We start from the raw sequence: 20,412 nt of genomic DNA on the forward strand, positions 1-20,412 counted from the left end.
ATACTTGTTTTGCATGCTACGATACGAAGCAGTAATTTTATTTGTTTTCCATTTCAACTTTGCTTTTTAGTTTATATAGAAAAACGTAATGAAGCTTGAGTATATTCTCAGTCATACAAAAAGATTTACTTGAAGCCAAGAAGCTTTAAGCCTTCTTCAATATCCTTAGCACTAGCCTCTAAACTTCAGGTATGATTTAAAACCTCACCTATATTCAGGTCATCCCACAAAAAATTCCATTATTAGTATCTTGATCAGAAGCAGATCACACAATACGTCATATTTCACATTAGAAAGTCATCCAATTGTCGTTAATAGGTATGTCGTTAATTTCGAGAAACCTGCCAATGTCCTATCAAGCATAAGTGTTTAGTCAAAATGACTAGACTCCCATCAACCGAAAACTGATGAATAACGAAAACTTTAAGACCGTTCTGTTACTCATCATTGTGCTAAGATCTTACTTCTTTTAACGTAAGAACCTTAAAAGTGAAATTTTAGGACTATGAATTCACTTCTTGTGCTGTTCTTTTGCAAACATCCTTCATGATTCTATTCTGATCAGCGGTCTAAGAACAATGATGAGAATACCATCAAACTTCCCTCATCATTGCTCTGTGCGGCAGAATAATGGTCTTCTTCACTCTTTTTGCTAACATCAGTGAGTTGTGAGATCTTAGAACAAAGATGAACAAAAGAACAGAAATCTTTGCAGAAAATTATGAGATCTTAGAGCAGAAGAACGGCTCTTTTTTTGAAGATGCAGATGAGCAGAAAAAAAGAAGAAAGGAATATAGTTGGTTGAAGTTGAACGTCTATTGAGGTTTCAAATTAAAAGGGTAGCAATAATGGGGCTCACGCTTTCCTCAGTTTTTCAAAGATTGTTTGGAAAAGTTCAAATGCGGATTCTCATGGGTAATTTGCTCTCTCAATAGTCACTGGTAGGGTATAAATACTCACACACTAACCTGTTTACCAGCATTGGTGTTGAGGCCTGTTTGTTCAGGCCATACTAGCCAGATGAGTTTTGTTTGTTAATCTTGCTGCAAAATTCTCTGGTAAAATTTTAGATAAAGTACTTTTTGCTATCTTGGAAAGGGGTTAGGTTAGGAAAATTAAATTTTAAGGTACAGATCTAAAGAATAGCCTATATCCCAGGAAGGTATTTTGTAGTAGCCTACCTACTTCCACTTCTTCTCCCTCTAGGGTGGCACTGACCTTTGATGAACTTAAGAAATTTTTCAGTTACAAAAGTGGAACATTACACAGTAAATCCTTTATTTAAATGAAGTTCAAGAAAAGTAGCCTATTTTCAGCTTTACAACTTGTGCTCAATCCTAAGTTTTGAGGTTTCAAGATCTGCAAGTAGCCTACATTTACAAAAACTATTGATATGACTTGAATTCTAGCCAACTCAAATTATGGGAATTATATTTTCAAAAACCAGAGAAAAATAAAATGAAATTTAAGTTATAGGCTAATATTGTTTTGTCTAAATTCCAATAGGTATAGACCTATCAAGAAGGCACATTTCAAAGACATAGGAATCAGAAGAGGGTTAGTAAAGTAGCTTGGCATGGATGTACACCATTTGACTAATGGAAAAAAATAGCATGTAAGCCTATATAAAAAGGTACTATCCAATCTCCCTATAAATACAAATATTTTTGCCATCTAGTTGGATAATTTGGCAATCTCTATAGCAATACTCAAATTTGTCAGCTAGTTCACAAGAAAATTTGCCCCAGAAAACTATTCCTTTTCTAACTAGTTGACAAGTAATTTTTCCCCAGAAACACTGTCTTTCCAACTAGCTAGAGACAAACATTGCCACAGAAACACTTTTATTAACCATCTAGTTGGCAAGTAACTCTTCCCCAGAAATGTTTTTATTAACCACCTAGCTGATGAAAAACTTTGACCAAAAAAAATATTTCCTTTTCCATCTAGCTGGAAAAAGTTGTTGCCCCAGAAACAATTCTGTTAACTATCTAGTTTGCAAACAACAATGCCACAGAAACTCTTTTGTTAACCATCTAGTGAACTTTTCTGTTTTGCATTTTATTAGCATAAATGCTATATGTTGCTTTATTCATCTGTCTGTTTCTTTTCTGTATGTAAGAATGTTTTTATCTCAGTTTTGATACTTTTTTTTTTACAAATTACCTACACTAGAAGCTCATTTTCAAGATTTTGACCTGCTTCAGGATCTTTGAGTCTGAAGGTATGGTTAAATTTCTAGAAGCTATGAGGCTTACTCCTTTTAAAAGTTGTAATTGAAGCTTTTTCATTACTATCTAACCTTTAGTGTGTCTAAAGGATGGGTCTTTTTTGGTGAATTCAATGTTAAATGTCTGGATCACATTTTTTTTTACAAATTAATAATGGTAAAATATGTAAGATTGTCAAAGTTTTTAGTGACCACAATATATTTTACCCATTGCTAAGTGCAGTTCTAAAATCTAGGGGGTTGTTTTTGTTTCTTTGATGGATGTCCCAAAATAGATAAATTCTAATTTAAAAAAACCCTAAAGTATTTTTCAAATTCTGGGGGAATTCCCACTCAATTGACGCCATTGTTGAACCCTAGATCCATCCCTAAGAAAATAATTTAGCAAGCTCAACTACTTTTCAAGATAGATAAAAGACCATCATTTAAAATTTTTACAAGCCTAGTTTAATGTTACAGCCTTAATAATCAGCTTTGCTATAGGCCTATAATCCCAACAATAATCAAATTTGTCAACTAGTTGACAAAAAAAATTTGCCCCTGAAAAATATTCACTTTCCAACTAGTTGGCAAGTAATTTCTCCCAGGCCAGACTTACTTTCCAACTAGTTGGCAAGTAATTTCTCCCAGACAACATTTTCTTTCCAACTAGCTAGAAACAAACATTGCCCCAGAAACACTTCCATTAACCATCCAGTTGGCAAGTAACTTTTCCCCAGAAATGAGGGTTAGAAGTCTGAGAGATGTAATTAACATGATGTAAAGTTCTTTGAAATTCTCTGTTGTTTGGGAGGTTTTACTTAAATCAAGAATACAAGTATAAAATTGATATTTTGTTAATAAAAATTTTTCTGGGGAAAAGTTACTTGCCAACTGGATGGTTAAAGGAAGTGTTTCTGGGGCAATGTTTGTTTCTAGCTAGTTGGAAAGAAAGTGTTGCTGGGGAGGAATTAGTGGTCAACTAGTTGGAAAAGGAATAGTTTTCTGGGGAAAAGTTTTTCATCAACTAGTTGGTTAATAAAATTTTTTCTGGGGAAAAGTTACTTGCCAACTAGATGGTTAATGGAAGTGTTTCTGGGACAATGTTTGCTTCTAGCAAGTTGGAAAGAAAGTGTTGCTGGGGAGGAATTAGTGGTCAACTAGTTGGAAAAGGAATAGTTTTCTGGGGCAAATTTTCTTGTGAACTAGTTGACAAATTTAAAGATTGCTATAGAGATTGCCAAATTATCCAACTAGATGGCAAAAATATTTGTATTTATAGAGAGATTGGATAGTACCTTTTTATATAGGCTTACATGCTGTGTTTTTCCATTTGTCAAAGGGTGGTGTCCCGCTTGGCATTAACCTCCCAGAGAATGTTTTTGCCCTGGGTTACTGAAATTTTATTTGGTAAAATTCTAGTTAATTGACTTCTTGCTATCTCAGAAAGGGTTTTGGTTAGGAAAATAAAGCTTTCAGGGATGAATCTACCAACTAAAATATGTCCAGGAAGGTATTTTGAAGCAACTACCTCTACTCCTTCTCCCTCTAGAGGGCCCTGACCTTTGATGACCTTTAAAAATATGTGTGTTGTAAAGGTGAAACCTTGCAAAATAGATCTTCTGCTTAATTGAAGTACAACAAAATTGTTTTCAGCTTCATAACTTCGCTCAATTCTATTTTATAAGGTTTTAAAGATATGTAAATACATTTCCTAAATTTTGAAAAAAAAAAAACAGTGGTATGGCTCAAAATTCTACTCAAATAACAGGAATTGCATTTTCAGAACTAAAGGTAGAGAAAAGCAACTTGTAAATGAAAATTAAGGTAAAATGTTGTTTTGTCAAACTTTCAATAGGTATAGACCTGTCATATAGGCAAATTTCAGGGCCCTCTTGAGATAGAAGGAGTAGAGGTGGTTACTTCAAAATACCTTCCCAAGACATACTTTAGCCTGTAGACCTATCTCTGAAAGTTACATTTTCCTAACCTAAACCCTTTCTGAGATAGCAAGAAGTCAATTAACTAGAATTTTACCATTTATTTTCCTAACCTAGCCACTTTACAAGACCAAAAATTGGCTTGTCTAGAATTTTAATGAGTAAATGTCTAGGTAAATTTCTAGCAAACCATATAACTGGCTTTTGTATAAAGTGAATATACCACTTGATGCCTTTTTTTAAGCTCTTTATGAATGTAATAATCCCTTCTACCACAAATTTAGATTTAAGCACTTTTTAACCTAAACTAATCTTAGGCCTATTATGAATAATTTTAGCACTGATAAAATGTAGCATTATTTTGTTGGAAATGATGGATAACTCATACTTTAAATGAAAATTTGTCATTTCTAAGAGCTAAAAAAGTGCTTAAATCTGAATTTTTGGTAGAAGCAATTATTATATTTGTAAAGAGCATAAAAAAAGGTATTACGTAGAATATTCACTTTATACAAAAGCCAGTTATATGGTTTGCTATAAATTAACCAATGTCTAAACAATTCCATTCCTGGTCTTGGTAAATTTGGAGTTTACCACATCATTTAGGTCATTTGATGCTTTTTTATGATCTTTCATATTTCAATAACTGATCTTGGAGGAATTTCATTTTGAGCCTTTAAAGGGCTTTTAAACCCTCTAAAATGACATCATGTTTGCTATGGTGTTATTTTTGTGGGGTTTCAAGCTCTTTTTAAAAATTCCTACAAATATATTTTAAAAATAACATTTTATTGGTAACAATAAGGAAAATTACTAATTATGAATCACATGCAAACAGCTATTTTTCACAAGCAAACTGCAAACAGCTTTTTTGTCACTAGACAGTTTTTTAGAAACATGTTTTTGAACTTTTTGGTTACTGTGGACTGTTTTACTATTTGGGGCCCATTAAGGGACCAAAATGTAATTTTCCTCATAAGCAATTACTGAATATCAAAGAGCATAAAAGAAGACATTTGATTATGTATTTATTCTAGCCTAGCTAAATTATGTTGAAAACTGTAAATTTGCCCTGATGCAGGGATAAGGAGGACAATCTACCTGATTTGCTCTTTTCAAATTGAATAATCAGTGCACTCACAAAATTAATAAATCATTCAGTGTATTACTCAAGATCTATAAAAATATTGACCCTACAGGACAAATACATTGTCTACATGGCCTTAAGCATTTAAACAGGCCTGAATATATGTATATATATAAATAAATTTTCAAACCAAGAATCAATGCAACCACATTTTTCTTCCAAAATTAACTGCTCTATTGAAGTCCATTTGGTCCAGTCTACTTACCTGTAAAGTTTCACACTGATCAGAAAACTATGTTTAGCCTATTTTTGTGTTTTATGGATCCATGTAATGCATTTACTTCTGAATGTTTTTTCCTCTCTTAGGTCCATTTGGCCCAGTATAAATGTATAGTGATTTGCTAAGCCAATTAAAGATGGAACAAATTTAGGCCTATTTTGGGAATCAAAAATCAATACAATAATTGTCTTTCCATAGCTCCTGTCTTCATTGAGGTCACTTTGTGACATTGAGGTCACTATGTAACTTGAAAACAATCTGAGAAAAGAAAGCTTATTAGCCCTCTTTCACATGTTACATGAAATTTAACCAATTCACAGAATATTTTGTTTTCATAGAATTTTACCTGGTGTTGTGTACATGCCCAGTAAGCTACAAGCCTATTAGCAAAAAAATTGGGTATGTTCTGAGGCAACATGAACTTATGCAGCTAAAATTTGTTTCAAATTTGTTTTCTGAATTGTGGTCTACCTAGCCAAGAAACTTTTGAGTGTCATTTTTCAGTCAATAGGAGAGACAAAGTTTTTAAGGCTTATTTTTGGGTGTCCTAAATCTTTTAGTCTGGAATGACTCAAAGTCAAGTAACCGAGCTGATCAATATTGTTTCAGGCTCTTGCTGACCATAAAAAAAAAGTTTGTGCCCACTTTTGAGCAAAAACAATTTTTTCTTGATTTCAACAATACATAGGGGTTCCCTATACCCATAGCATATGTATAGAAGTTTCAAGTTCCTTAGAAAAATGTGTTGGTATTTTCTATTACAAACCCATATTTTGAAGAGAACAAAGTTTAAGCTGTCTTATCCTATTGCTAAGTTTACATATGTTTTGACTCAACCCCCAGTAGTACTTGAAGTATTACTTATGTTCTATTTTGATGGCCTGGGTGAGTACACTTCCTCTTGATATATTTGTCTATTTCACTGGGATTATATTCTAAATTTTTGCTGGGCCTAATAGTGTCAAAACACTCATCTGTTGCCTAGTCTTAGCCTATCAAGCAACAAAAGCCTATCAAGGAATCAGACAACCAAATACAAAGATGGTCACATTCTCTGCCAAGTTTATCTCTGAACAATGGGTAATTTACATAATTTAGGAACATTGACTGTAGGGGTGATGTTGACACTCAAGGTATACTTATCAGACCTTTCAACGTTTCTGAGCAAAATATCTGTCTAAAATAGTGATGACAAAAAAAAATATTTTGCCCTTTTTGGGGGAACCAGAACTCTTTTCTGTTTTCCCTTTTGCATTGGGGTTTTCTCTGTCCAAGGACTTGGGGATATGCTTTAAGCAAGTCTGGCTGGCCAATCAAGGATTTGCAATTGGAAGTTTCAAACTAATTTGCAAGTAAAGCTCAAAAGGATACACAAACGTTGATGTTGTCCTCCAAGCCATTTTGACTTAAAAAAGGCACCAGAACTTTCAATATCCTAACAGATGAGCTTCTTTGCAAGTTTCTAGAACAAACCCCTTCCATAAAAAGTAGCTACAAAATAAGCAAATTATGAGTGGAGTCCACATGACTTTTTACTTAGGCAGAGGCATTTTTCCTCTATCTATTTTTGTTACTAGATCAGGTAATCTTATATTGTGAAAAGATTGAATCTGTTGCCAAGTACATTGCTTGGGGTCAAAAACTCTGAATAGACCTAATGACAAAAGGAATCACTTCTAACTTTGAAAAATGATGATTGGGTATGACAAGACTTTTTGAGACCATTCATATTTGATTCATTGGTTTAGGAGCATTATTGCCTACGTCGTGACTCGACGTATTCAAGTCTTACTATTGGGAGGGGTCAGAATTTTCCTTAGGAGAGACTGAAAATGTGAGAAGTGTGTATTTATTTGCACCAAATTTTCAGTTTTTGTGGGAGGGCTGAGGTTCTTCTGGATCTGAGAAGCTTCTTTGTTCCCCATCCTATGTGCCTACATTTTTAAGATAATTCATTACACAGTTTCTTCAAAACCTATACATTCTGCACAAACTATACAAAAAGTGTTTACAGTTTGTCTTGAAGGAATTTCGTCAATATTACTGCTTAAAATGTTTCTTAATTATATATTTTGTTTATAAATGATTTATTAGTGCAATTGAGATATATCACATGGAATATCTGATATGTAGAACCAAAACCAAGTTTACTTCTTTATAATATAAGACTCGTCATCATCGTTTGTGTCAAGTTGTCAGCCAACAACTGCATTTGTTAGACAGCTTTTTCTATAGGGAAAATTGTTATGCTGAAATGGAGGAGCAATTAGCAAGATGGTTTACTAAAGAAGTTGGTTGCAAGGGGGAGGGGTTTGTGTCTTCTCTAAGGATAACAATGATGATTTGGCCTGAATAAATCTTTGACTACATTGTTGGTGGCTGGATTGTTTTCATCAACTATAAACTGGTCATTCATACTAACACAAAAAGGGCCTGCAGCTCCCATATGTAATGATGTAAAAGTTGGCTTTAAGGTGCTTCTGAAAAAGTTGGTAGTGAGGGGGGGGGGATTGTGTCATTAGTAAGGATAGGATAGCAATGACGATTCAGCCTTAATGAACCTTTTACTGTGTTCTTTTGAATTTTTCCTTTGATAAGAAACTGGTCATTTGTTTTGAAAGAAGAAGGGTTTTAAAGCTTTTCATATACCTTTATTTCTCTATGTTTATCCAATAAAGCACAGCCAATGCTGATTCAGTATAATCCTTCGCATGGGGGTCAGGAATTCCTAGCTACCCGATATGTTGTCTAGACCAGACTAAATCCTTAACTGTTGAGAGTCCTGTTTTATAGAAAAGTATTGGCCTTTTAGTATTTGAGATTAGAAACATTAAAAGCTGAAGGAAACTTGAAGTTCAAGCATAATTTAGTAGAAAAAATAACTAAAAGTATGACAATTTGCTCTGAATTTTGGATGGCTGACTTGATTTCTTTTTTCAGTTGGGCTTGATGCTGCTGGCAAGACCACCATATTGTACAAATTAAAACTTGGAGAAATTGTCACAACAATTCCTACAATAGGCAAGTGTTTTATTATTATTTTTTTTATGTAGTTTTAAACAGACTGCTGAACTGAGGTATTTACTTGAAAACTACTTTGGTGTTGAAAAATGTCCCAGTTACAGTTAATTACATAGTAAACTTTGTTTTGTTACTTTGGTACTCTAATGATCATTGTTAGAAAGTTCCATCATGGACATAGAGTCAAGAGTAAATAAAACCAAGAGTCATTTTGAACAGCTGAGAGTGAATCATATGCTTTGAAGAATCTAAAAAGAAAAGGTGGATGTTGTCGTTTTAAATTCTGAATGGCTAAACTTTATGCTGTTGCTGTGTAATCTTATGCGTTTATTTATTGTCCTTTGGAGATTTATTATTCATTTTTTTAAGCTATTGGTTAGACAAAGAATGTTGAACTGATTTTATGGTTAGTATGTTGTGAATTCAAAGACAAGTAGATGTGTGATAAATTTGTGATTTGGTTCTTTTGTATCAAGCTACTGGAAAATAAAACTAGCTTTAGGGAAACCTTGGTAGTGTGGGCTTTGAAATCAACAATAGGCTGGAATAAAGATTATTATTAGGCTCACATTGTGGAGGAACTTGAACTGTCAACAGTGCTGCAGGATGACCTTGAGTAGTTGCACCCCTCAAGGAGTAAATGATACAGCAATGCACCATATTTTGATAAATGGATCATTTCTTTTATTGGCGGGGGGGGGGCTTTAGGGCTTAATAACTTCTTCCTAGCTGTGCTATAATGGACTGCCTCAACTTGTATTTTGTGTTTGCCATTATGAATAGACAATGAGTTTGAGGCAAATGGCTCGAGACTGCTTGTATATGACGTCAACTCTTCTTGATAGAATGAGCATCACCAAATTTGGAAAATTTGGTGACCAAGATTGGCTAAGGCTCGCACAAAGCTTCCGTTCTACTTGAGGCCCAAATGACTTCATGCTGTCCTGTTCCAATCAGATGAAGCGATTTGTGTATACTTGAGAAGGAGTTCTTAGCCATTACGAACCAATATCAGATGTTCTGAACTAAACTTATTAGGAGTTTCAGAAACAAATTTGCCATGGTAAGAATATAAGAAATGAGGTGACATAGAATTAACTTATACTCGCCGGAAGGAAGGAGCACATACGTCTGGGCTAGTGCTCATGATGAATAAGGGAGCTTTTAAGTCTTGGTTTGGTTGGAAAGGCATGAATAATAGAATTTTTGTTGCTTACTTAATGACCAGGACGTGCAAGGTGTCATCAAGTGCCTTTGATGAGTTTTACCCGCTGTTACAGGAATAAAGAATACTTTTGATATTCATACTTCAAAATTTTCTGAATATTTTGAATTCTGTGAACTCTTTTACTCAAACTTGTAAAAAATTTCAAAAAATTTAAACATGGCGCGCATATTCAGTCAATTACTTATAAAAGAGTTCACAACATTCAAAATAATCAGAAAATTTTGAAGCATGTATATCAAAAGTATCCTTTAGAACTGACAAATTTATTTTCCCCTTTTTAGTCTATTTGTAAAACATGGTATTTTTAAAAGTTTTTTTATGAAGTTTTTTGACATTTTCTTTGAAAATTTTTACTTGCTTTGTTTTCAGTATTTTGTTTGGCCTTAAAAAACCCATTTTGATCGTTTTTTCTTTGCGAAAAGGCCCTTTATATTTTATGAGATGATAGCTCGACATGGATAACTATACTTAATTCAGAAAAGCAAATGCACTTATTGAGCTCCTTTCTTCGAAGAATTGCTGTCCAAAAAGTTAAAGTTTGGTGTAAAAAAGAACAGAGATGAATTTAAAAAAAAATCCTCAAATTAAAGAATGACATTAAAACTTAAAACCAGTGTAAATTATTCTATTTATGATAGGGACGGCCCCTCCTCAACCAACCTCTATTTACGCTCTTTCATAGAGCTTTAAATTACTTCGCATCCCAGTTTCGAACAGTAGGCTGTACGAGAAGTGTGGTTCAATCCCGCTTTCTAGGCCTATAATGAGAGAAAGGTTGAGATGGCTAGGGCACGTTTTGCGGATGAAGGATGACAAATTGCCGAAGATGGTCCTTTTTCATCAACCATCTAGTGCTAAAGGGAAAGCAGGTCGTCCGTGGTTGGGTTGGGAGAATGTCATAAAGGAAGATTTAAAAAGAATGGGAAATTCATGGGAGGGTGTAAAGAGGGAGGCTTTGAGTAGATGGAGGAGGAGCCTGCGTAGCTCTATTGGCCTCAGGCGGCGTGGTGCTGCGGTGAGTTGTTAGTAGTAATAGTTGCTCTTTTCAGTCATTTTAGAAAACATGCCTTTTTATTTAATATTTGTAAAAATGGATTTTCTGTTGCACATTTATTGTGCTAAATGTTGCTAATGTTTCCTTGAAATTTCTGGCATATTTTTATTCTAAGTGAAAGTGGTTTGAAAATTTAGACTATTTTCAGTGTTTTGACAATGGTATCTTCTGATGCCACAAATACCATTTACTACCAAGGGCAATTATTGGTTTTGTAATTTACATTATATCCTTTCAGGTTTTAATGTTGAAACTGTGGAATACAAGAATATTTCATTTACTGTCTGGGATGTTGGCGGCCAAGACAAGATTAGACCTCTCTGGCGCCACTACTTCCAAAACACCCAAGGACTTATTTTTGTCGTAGACTCCAATGACAGGGAGAGAATTGGTGAGGCTCAGGACGAACTTCAGAAGATGGTAAAAATGTTGAATTATGGTTGACTATTGACGAGCTAAAATCAATGCAACAATTGTCATAAACCTAGCAACTGCTGAAATAAAAAAAGAAGATATGCAGCTGTGTCTCATTGTCCTTGTCTTAAAGACGAAAAAAAGAAACTAACTTTTCGAAAATATTGTGAAAAAATTAACGTATTAGATTTATTTATTTCAGCAACAGTAAGATAAATAGAAAACCCGTGATCAATTGATTCGGCTGACCGAGGTTGGTCGAGCAATTTATTAAATTAATTTTCGGTGAAATGACATTGCCGATATGCTTAGGTGTCCACTGCCAGTTCCATCTTTCCCTTAGAAAAAAATTTATATTGAATTGAATTTATATTTGAACACTCGTAAACACAATAACAAACGGAGCGTAAGAGAAGAAAAAAAGAAAAGGGAAAGACAAATAAAACAAAATTAAAATTCATAAATTAAGCATAATAATTACCCAATTAACTACACAAAGACAATACAGATAATAGGCGAAATAATTACAAAAAACGCGACACTTTTACTGTTCTAAAAGAGAATACAATGGGTGTCCATTGATTCCTTATTATAAGCCTGAATGCATCTGCCGATGGCAGCATTAGGATCTATAATACCTTATCTCCTGTTGGCCCAAGAATTGCTTGTCCAAGGTGGGAGGCTGAGGAGATATTTAACATACAGGTAATAAATTTGCTAGATTTTTTTTATCTCCATCGCCGAGAAGGTACGCTAAATAGCTGCAAGGAACAAAAAATTTGGAAGCGCATATAAGTTTTAGCTAGTAGCTGGCGATTAAAACTAAGTTTAGCAGATACTATACTGCCGTAGGCACTGGACGTCCTACGCTGGAAATGACGGATGGAGAGCTACCGATTGGGAGGCCAAGATGTCTTATTTTCGGTTTAGGAGCAGCCAATGTTCCATCAAGATCAACTTTATATCCTTCAGGAGCTGGAACCGAGTTAAACAGTACGATTTCTGACTGTTCAGCGTTAAACTGAAGATTTATCTTAGAATACTCTCGACTCAGAATGAAAAACATTTTTTTAAACGCCAGTACCATTCGGCTGGTTAAGCAATAAGAGTACATCATCTGCACAGATGATGTACTTGGGAGTCGATTTAAGATCGAATAGGTATGGGCATCAAGCCATGGCTAATTGTAGAAAAAACCAAGATAGATAGTCCGTTTGAGTGAGAGGCAAATCTGGCTTTAACCCCCTTATTAGGATAGGATTGCATAAATATGGTGTTCATTTTTTAATAGATAAGTCTATCTATTATCCGATTATGCGTCATTCCTAGGGCAGAAGAACTAAGGTAGATAGTCACAGAGCTAAGATAGTCATAGAACCTATAGTTTTCCAAGTGTCTGGTTAAATGGCACGGGTAACTGGCGGGAGCAAGTATGCCTCTCTTGTTGGAACAACACTTGTTTGTTTGTTATTTTTTAGCAAGGCACGCCCACCTAGAGTCTAAGGCAGGTTGACCAATAATTCAAAATTGACATAGGACCATTAGATTGCCTGGATTGAGAGGTAAACAAGGCACACCTACATCACCTGATCAAGCAATAAGAGATACATCTATCCCTTGTGATATACAAGAGAAAACCGTTGGGACTGTGGGTTCAGAGTACAGTTATTAAACGTGATTGGGGATGTAAGGGCACCTTGTCTTACACTATGGCAAACAGATATGACTATCTCTGGAATCATTTTGCCAGGCAGATTAATTATAACATTAAGTGAGTATGCATATCATACAAAGAAAGATTAATACAAGTACTGACCCTACGTTTGTACATTTCAATAAAGATATGCGCCTGAATTACCGATTCAAAAACACGACTGACATCATGGCTCCCTAGAACAAGTGACTCTCCTGATTTACCAGCATCAGTCAAAGCTAATGACAATGCCGTCAGTGCATGAGCGCACCCTATTCCTTTCTGGAACCCAAATTGGCATGGAGGTATGTAAGATTTATCAACCAATTCAGGCATTATCAATTTCTCACAAATTTTGCAAAAATAGTGGCTACCGCTATTGGCCGGTATGAAGAATATTCATTTAAGGGTTTGTTCTTTTTAGGAACAGGAGTAAGACGGCCAGTTGAAAACGAAAAAGGAACTATTCCTTTTCTGAACACTATTCGGAAAAGTAGAGCACAAACGTGATTTTACCTCTCGAGAGAGGCTTCTTGATTTTAAGGATTATAATACAAAGGTCAAAAATAGATAAAGTAGGGGTAGATTTGACCTCTTTCGAAAGCATCTGTTCAAGTGGGACCTTGAAAGATTTTCTATTAGTGGGTCTGGTTTTGAAAACTTTCTCGAGATATTTTGTTCTCATAATTTGGGAGGGATGTGAGATGACTGATTGGGCTTTGTTTTTTGTTATTTTTTCTAAAAAAAAAAGTCCTGGGCTATTAGCATATCCCCTATGTGGAGTTTTCATCAGTACAAACATTTTAAGCTCCTTCCGTTTTCTTAAGAATAGTTAAAGTTTGGCAAGAAGCAAGAATTGAAAAGTTAAAATAAATATTTAAGTGTTTATAGAATTATTAACTTTCATCTATTCTCCGAGTAGAATCAGCTGAGTACTAGGTATGCAGCGCACTCGTGAACTTTGACAGCAAAGTTTCTTGTTTGCGACATTTGGATGTAAGCAGATATTTCACTTTTCAAAGACCAATAAGGTGTTAGGAATCTTATTTGCAGCTGGATGTAGGTATGATGGTGCTCTAATCATTGAATATAAGGGATCCCTCTGTATGTCCAGCTGTCTTTTCCAAAAGGCCAATTTCTTTGTTTTAGCCAATGTGATATTTTATGGATTTAATAGAATTTTATGCATAAAAACCACTTGTATTTGGCAGCTTTTATAGTTTGTCAAAGTAATTATTGAAAGGAATTGGTTTTCAAAGGGAATGCCAAACCAAAATGTTTGGTTTTTTAATTTACTAAAAAAACAAAGTATGGCAATACATTAAACTATGTTTCAAAGGGATTCAATCTTCAATATACTGAGCTTCGGATGATATATTGTGCTTCGGCTATTTGTTTGTTTTTTTTTCAGTCCCCCTCCCTGATTTTTATTTAAACTACATGGTTTTAATCGAGCGAAGATCAAAGTTTCACCCAATTTCTGAGTTTCCTTCCTCTATTTAATGTTTAGTTAGAACTTCTATAAATTATTCTCTTATATGTTTTTTCTATTTTTAGTTGAGCGAAGATGAATTAAGAGATGCGGTTGTGCTGGTGTTTGCTAACAAACAGGACCTTCCAAACGCCATGTCCCCTGCAGAACTGACAGACAGACTCGGTTTTTGAGGAACAGAAAGGTAGGATTTAAGATTTTTATTCGTATGTCAATACTTCCGTACCAGGTTAAATCGAGTAACGTATCAATTTAAAGGTTTTTTGTGTGTGTGCTGAATGTAAAATTGAGCGAATCAAAACGCTGCAGAACTTTTAAATTTTCGATTCTGTGATCGAAGTCTTGAACCGAAATACAGTCAATACCGACAGAAGGTCTTAAATGACAAAAAATCTCAGTTTTTTTTATTTAGGAGATTTTGAGACACGATATCCGACCTTGTTGAACGAATAACTTTAGTAAGGGAGATAAAGCAGAACGTTCTCTTTTTAGACAGAGTCGAAGAAGCCAAACATGAAAAAGAAACTAAAAAGAAAACATCGAAGTATTTTTTTCTCTCTTGTTGCTTGAGGAGTAAGAAATATAATATTTCTTCAAATAATAAAAACCAATAATCAAAGCTTGAAATGAACAGAAATAAAGACAGATAATAAATCAAGTTTAAAACGAAGATACACTACTACGAATGGATAGATTAAACCTGAATTAAAGGTTTCAATTAAAGTGGAAAGTGATAGATATTACTTGAGATAAATAGATAATTTTAAAGTAAATAGAATTAAGAAGGAATCAGCAAGTTCAACTTAAAACGAAAAAAAACACATAGAATTAAGAGTAGGACAACCACCCTCTCAAACCCACTAAAAGACTTGAGTATCGTTTGGTCTTTACAGCTCTATTACAAAAAGTGTGTTTGAAGAGAAGAGGATACTAATATTTAAATGGTTTCAGTTGGTAGTAGCTCCAAAATTATTTGTGGTAATTTCTGTTCATTTTAAGTTTGAACTGACTTCATTTTAATGTCTGTTTGTCTTAGTTTTAATTTATTCGTCTATATTAGTGTCTGGTATTTAAGTTTAATTTGATTATTCCTTTAAAATTCTGTTTTTTTTTAGATGTTGTTTACTCATTCACTTCAATTTCTACTCGTTCTAAGTCACTTATTGTGTGACCATACCTCAGCTCCTTTGCTTTTCTGATTAGGCTGCCTGAGAACGGACCAAAAAACTTTTTGTCCCAGACTGGTTTGAAATTTAAACACGTACGGCCCTGGGTGAAGGGTACTGTAGATTATAAAAAAAACTCCAGGCTAGAGGTGTCAGCTACCCAGGAAACGGGGCCCAAAAGGGCCGAAAACATTTTCACGGACTATTTAAAAACTGCATCGTTAAGTCTGCGGCCTAAAGGGCAACTAGTGCAGAAAAAAAGTTAATGTGGTGGGATTTTATCAGGAGCCGCTGGTCCATATTGGTTCTACGATATAAAAACTACTGAGTTTCTGTGCTTGTTTCGAACTCAAGCAAGGTGCAATATGCCTATTTTTATGATGCCCAGCGGACAGTTCGCAGCTTGGACTTAGCTTGTTCACGCACTAATTCACTACTTAATCGTTTTTGCACTTCGTAACCGAAATTCTGCTACTTGGGATTAGATTGTTTTACGCCAAATAAAGACTCATGTTGTTTTGTATCGAGTCAGCTTAATTTTGTATCTTTTGACTGTTTTGTAACAAGCCATGACTTAGCTTGTTTGTGCTCTGAGTAGGTATTGACTCGTTTCTGCTCTGAATGAGAAATTGTTTTTCTCTGGGCAAGGACCTAACTTGGTCTTGCTCCGTTTCATCTTCATTCTGAAGTTTACACTTAGCCCTTGTTAGTACCCTGGCAAAACTTGCCTCGTACTGACATCAAGTCATCCTCTTCCCTTCCCCTTGTTGGCTGGTCTAGTTTCTCCAGTGAGTCAGAACCTAGCTATCGTTTTTTTTTTTTTTTTTTTTTTTTTTTTTTGTTTTTTGTTTTTTTTTTTTTTTTTTTTTTTTTTTTTTTTTTTTTTTTTGCTGATTCATTCTGCAACATGAGACTAGCTCATGCCGAGACTTGGCTCATTTCGAATTGAGTCAGGGCCCCTTTTTTGCATCGGTCAAGGACAAAGCTTATTTTGCACCAGATTACGACTTAGCTTGTTTTCGCACTAAATACTGAGTCTGCCAACGGCTTGGACTTAGCTTACTTTTGAACCAAGTTAGCATCTTGTTGTGTTTTTTTTACACTGAATAAAGACATATTCCGTTTATGCATCGTGCCAGGCCTCAGTGTGTTTTTTGTCGAATCTGTCCTAAAATTTGCTTACTCCTTCCCTGAGTTGGAACTTCAGAGTCTCTTTCTGCTTCGAGTCAAGACTTCGCTGGTTTTTGAAGCAAGTCAGTTTGCAACCTCGGGTTGCCTTGTTTCTACATCGAGTAAGGACTTCACTCATTTTCGCGATTGTTTTTGCACCAGTTCACGGATTAGCTTATTTTGACACCGGGTTTATCTGCAGTTGGGACTTAGCTCCTTTTCAAACTTGGTCTGTCTGCAGCATTGGCTTCGCTTTTGCACTACGTCATCAACATTATGCAGCTGGTACTTACCTCGTGTTTTGAACTGGGTTGGGACTTATCTTGGTTTTGGGGTGATTGTACCCTCAGCTTGAGTTTAGACTATTTTTGCACTGAGAGTCTGCATGGTTTCGCTTTATTTAAATTAGAAAATGCTAAACCTTTATGTCAATGAGCTGAAAATGTAAAGAAGAGGCTGGGGGGGGGGGGGGTTTAACGAGGTAACGATTTTGAATCTGTTTTATTGGGGAGTTCAGAGCTGGAAAAGGTGCACAAGAGCGGGTTTGGTTACTCTCAGTATCTTTTGGTTAAAAAGCAATTATCTCTGAAAAAAGCAATTAAACTTTAAAATTTTGATCAGATAAGCCCGTCTCTCTTGAGTGATGTGGGAACCTTTTAGTCGATTTTGCAAGTTTGGTTTTATTTCTTCGCCTCAATTAAACAGTATAGTTGTCAGTCACACAATACTTAAAATAGTTTTTTTTATGATGACATAGTCATTAAAGGCCATTACAGTATGCACTCTATTCTCAAAACTGATTTTTGCTCTATTTTCTTGCACCCAGTTAATACTTTTACTTATTATGGGCACCATGTACATAAACTAATGTTGTATCACTTTACCCTAAAACAAAAATCTTGCTTATTCTTTTAAATCTTGCTCTGTTCTTTTTTCTTTCTTTTTTAATGTTGCATGTGTAAGCTAAGACCTAAAATACAGAAAAAAGAGTAGACATTAAATGGCGGAACTAAGTTTTTGACCGAAGAAAAAAGTGTGAGTACGGCGTAGAACCTTCAGATTTTTCCCAAGATCGCCGCTAACTCTTTCTTGCATGGAGGGATTGATTGAGCGTTCGACTGAAAATATTAAATTGGGAATTTACACTTCTCTGATTTTTTTAAAGGAAAAAAAAAATACATAGAGAAATTAAGTAACTGAGCATCAGAAAGTCGTTCAGGTTTTGATTTAATATTTAGGAAGTTGAATTTTGAATTATTTTTATAGTACAGCTAATTCTTTGAAATAATACAGCTAACCTTGGCATTTGACATGCAAGCTGTATAATCTTAAAAGTGATTTTATGCTTTTTCTATATTCTCAGTAAAGAGTTTAGTCTTTTATAGCATGCATACTGTTTAGCTTGGCTAATTTCTGTATGTTTTAATTTTGAGTCTTGTTCTTTACCAGAGTTTGAAAAATTGAACTTGACTCTGGGAAACACCTTGAACTTGGTCGTGAACTTTGAACGCGGTGACATTGATTCGAATCTTTAACGGCGACTGTCGAGTTTCTTCTCTTATAATTGGTTCATTTTTCTTATTTTCCCTTCTTCCCTTTTCTTTCTTTGCCTTTTTTTACTGTTTTCTTTCATATCGTCATGACCAGCTGTGTCAATTCACGAAAACTTCGTGGTGGGTGGCAGTTGTTTTTTTTTCTCTCAATTTAGGTGGGTATTTTTTTTTTTCAATGAAGATATCAAGGGAAAAGAAATTTTTTACCCCCCCCCCCCTTTATTGACCAACCTTTTTTAAGTTTTTGAGGGTTTTGGGATATTTAGATGTGGAAAAATTGGAAATTGCAAACGGCCTACGTCGGTGAATTTTGTGACTTCGTGTTGGTACCTGCTAAATGAACTCTGTCGGCTAAAGGTGCTCAAATGTTTTTGTGTTAATCCTTGCTGAAGTCTCTACACATGTGACAAGCAAATAACAATCCTCTAGCATAGTATTCTTTCGTAGGGGAGAGGGGAAACAGAGAACACATGTGAATTACTTAACAATATTGAAATAATTGAATAAATCATGAAATTTTTGGAGTTAAGAAGTTGCTCCTTGTGTACGTGCCTTATTTGAATTCTTCGGGCTTTTATCAAATTCAGACTACCCATTTTTTTGTGGTTACTCTTGTCGTAATTATTGTTTTCTTTTTTAGTGGTACATCCAAGCGGCCTGTGCAACTCAAGGCAATGGACTCTACGAAGGGTTAGATTGGCTCTCTAACGAGCTATCAAAGAAGTAGTTCAAAATTTACCGTTTTCTAATTTCTTTGGATTCATTTCTGTGTTCAAGAGTTTTGTTATATTTAATTTTTGATTATTCGCCACACTGATGGGATAATTACATTCTTTAATAAATATTTTTCTCATTTTTTAAGAGGGCCTAGGTCATGCCAGGGGAACCTTTGACAGGTATCCAGGAATAGTATGTGAATATTTTGCTTGAACATGCAAAGTCAAATGAATAAATAAGTGACAATCTAAAATTCTATAAATTGAAGTGTGAAAGAGATTATAGGGTGTGGCCGTAGAAGGGTTTTCACTCTTACTCTAAGTCTTTGATAAGAGTTTATAATTTGGTCATATTTCCTTCAAAAATGTTTTATGTTAATAGACAAGAGATTCTAGAATGTGGCCGTAGATGGGTGTTCACTCTTGGTCTAAGTAGTATGATAAGAAGTTGTAATTTTGATTATATTTTCTGCAAAATTTTCATGATAATAGGCAAAATATTTTAGAGTTCGTTTCTGTAAATCCTTATAAAAAATGTTTGACTAGGTTATTTTTCTCAATTTTAAATTTATTCTTTTCTCTGGGGCAGAATCTAGTTAATTTATTTTATGATAATTTGTTTTTTCAAATGAGAAATTGAAATTAAACCCTAAGAATTAAACCTAACAGAAGATCTGGAAGAGTTACTGACACATTCCTTTGATCCTTCCAGATACGTTTCAAGTGTACCCCCTTTTAATGTATTTTCTTATTGGTGTTGTATATTCGTTGAGAAAATGTTGAGTTTGGCAACTGTTTTATGGCCGAAGCCCCATTTAAAAAGGGCATTGCTTTTCTTTATTTGAAAGTGCTAGATGGATATGCTCTTCTTTATCCTGGATCTATCACAAAATGTTCAGGGACGGTTTAAAATTGTCTTGTTTTGTTTGAAGAAGACAAAGTAGTGAAAATTTGTTATTTTTCAGTTATAAGTCAAATATCAACATCCCAGTGTTATCCAGTGCTATCCATGTCCAGGAGAATCACTGAATCTATGAAATTTCAAGGGCTCAAATGCATACAACACTTGAATTTAAAGCAGCCCCGTTGACATTAGTAATGTCATTTTCAGTTGCAGATAAGTGCCAATAGAATAGTATAACATTATAGCAAAAGAATATTAGTGGCACTATTTTCCCTTCTCTGTTGGATCTTTGTAAAAATATACAACAGTATTTCTATTTCTGTAGCTATGGTCGTAGCAGTAGCTGCACCCTAGTAAAGAGCGAACCCAGGCTCGTAGCAGCAGAAGTTTAAAAAACGGGTGTCTAGCTTTATACTAAAAAAGGTTCCCTATGCAACTCTTTTGCAACGGTAATTTTCATGTAGGTGTGATTGAGAAGGCCAATT

The 20,412-nt window shown here is 34.7% G+C and overlaps 2 protein-coding genes across 3 annotated transcripts in view; both read left to right on the top strand.

The window, feature by feature from the left end:
* LOC136024704 (neuronal acetylcholine receptor subunit alpha-10-like) overlaps positions 1-20,412 on the top strand; it is a 644,557-nt gene that overhangs the window by 51,743 nt on the left and 572,402 nt on the right. The gene's annotated exons all lie outside the window — the stretch shown is intronic.
* On the top strand, positions 777-19,149 carry LOC136024681 (ADP-ribosylation factor 4-like). Its single transcript, XM_065700102.1, is given in 6 exon segments — positions 777-915; positions 8,457-8,537; positions 11,058-11,239; positions 14,484-14,583; positions 14,586-14,602; positions 18,948-19,149. Coding segments are annotated over 6 exon segments (534 nt in total). The 5' UTR covers positions 777-848; the 3' UTR covers positions 19,035-19,149.

The sequence above is a fragment of the Artemia franciscana genome, chromosome 1 (assembly GCF_032884065.1).
Source record: "Artemia franciscana chromosome 1, ASM3288406v1, whole genome shotgun sequence".
Taxonomy (NCBI): Eukaryota; Metazoa; Arthropoda; class Branchiopoda; order Anostraca; family Artemiidae; genus Artemia; species Artemia franciscana.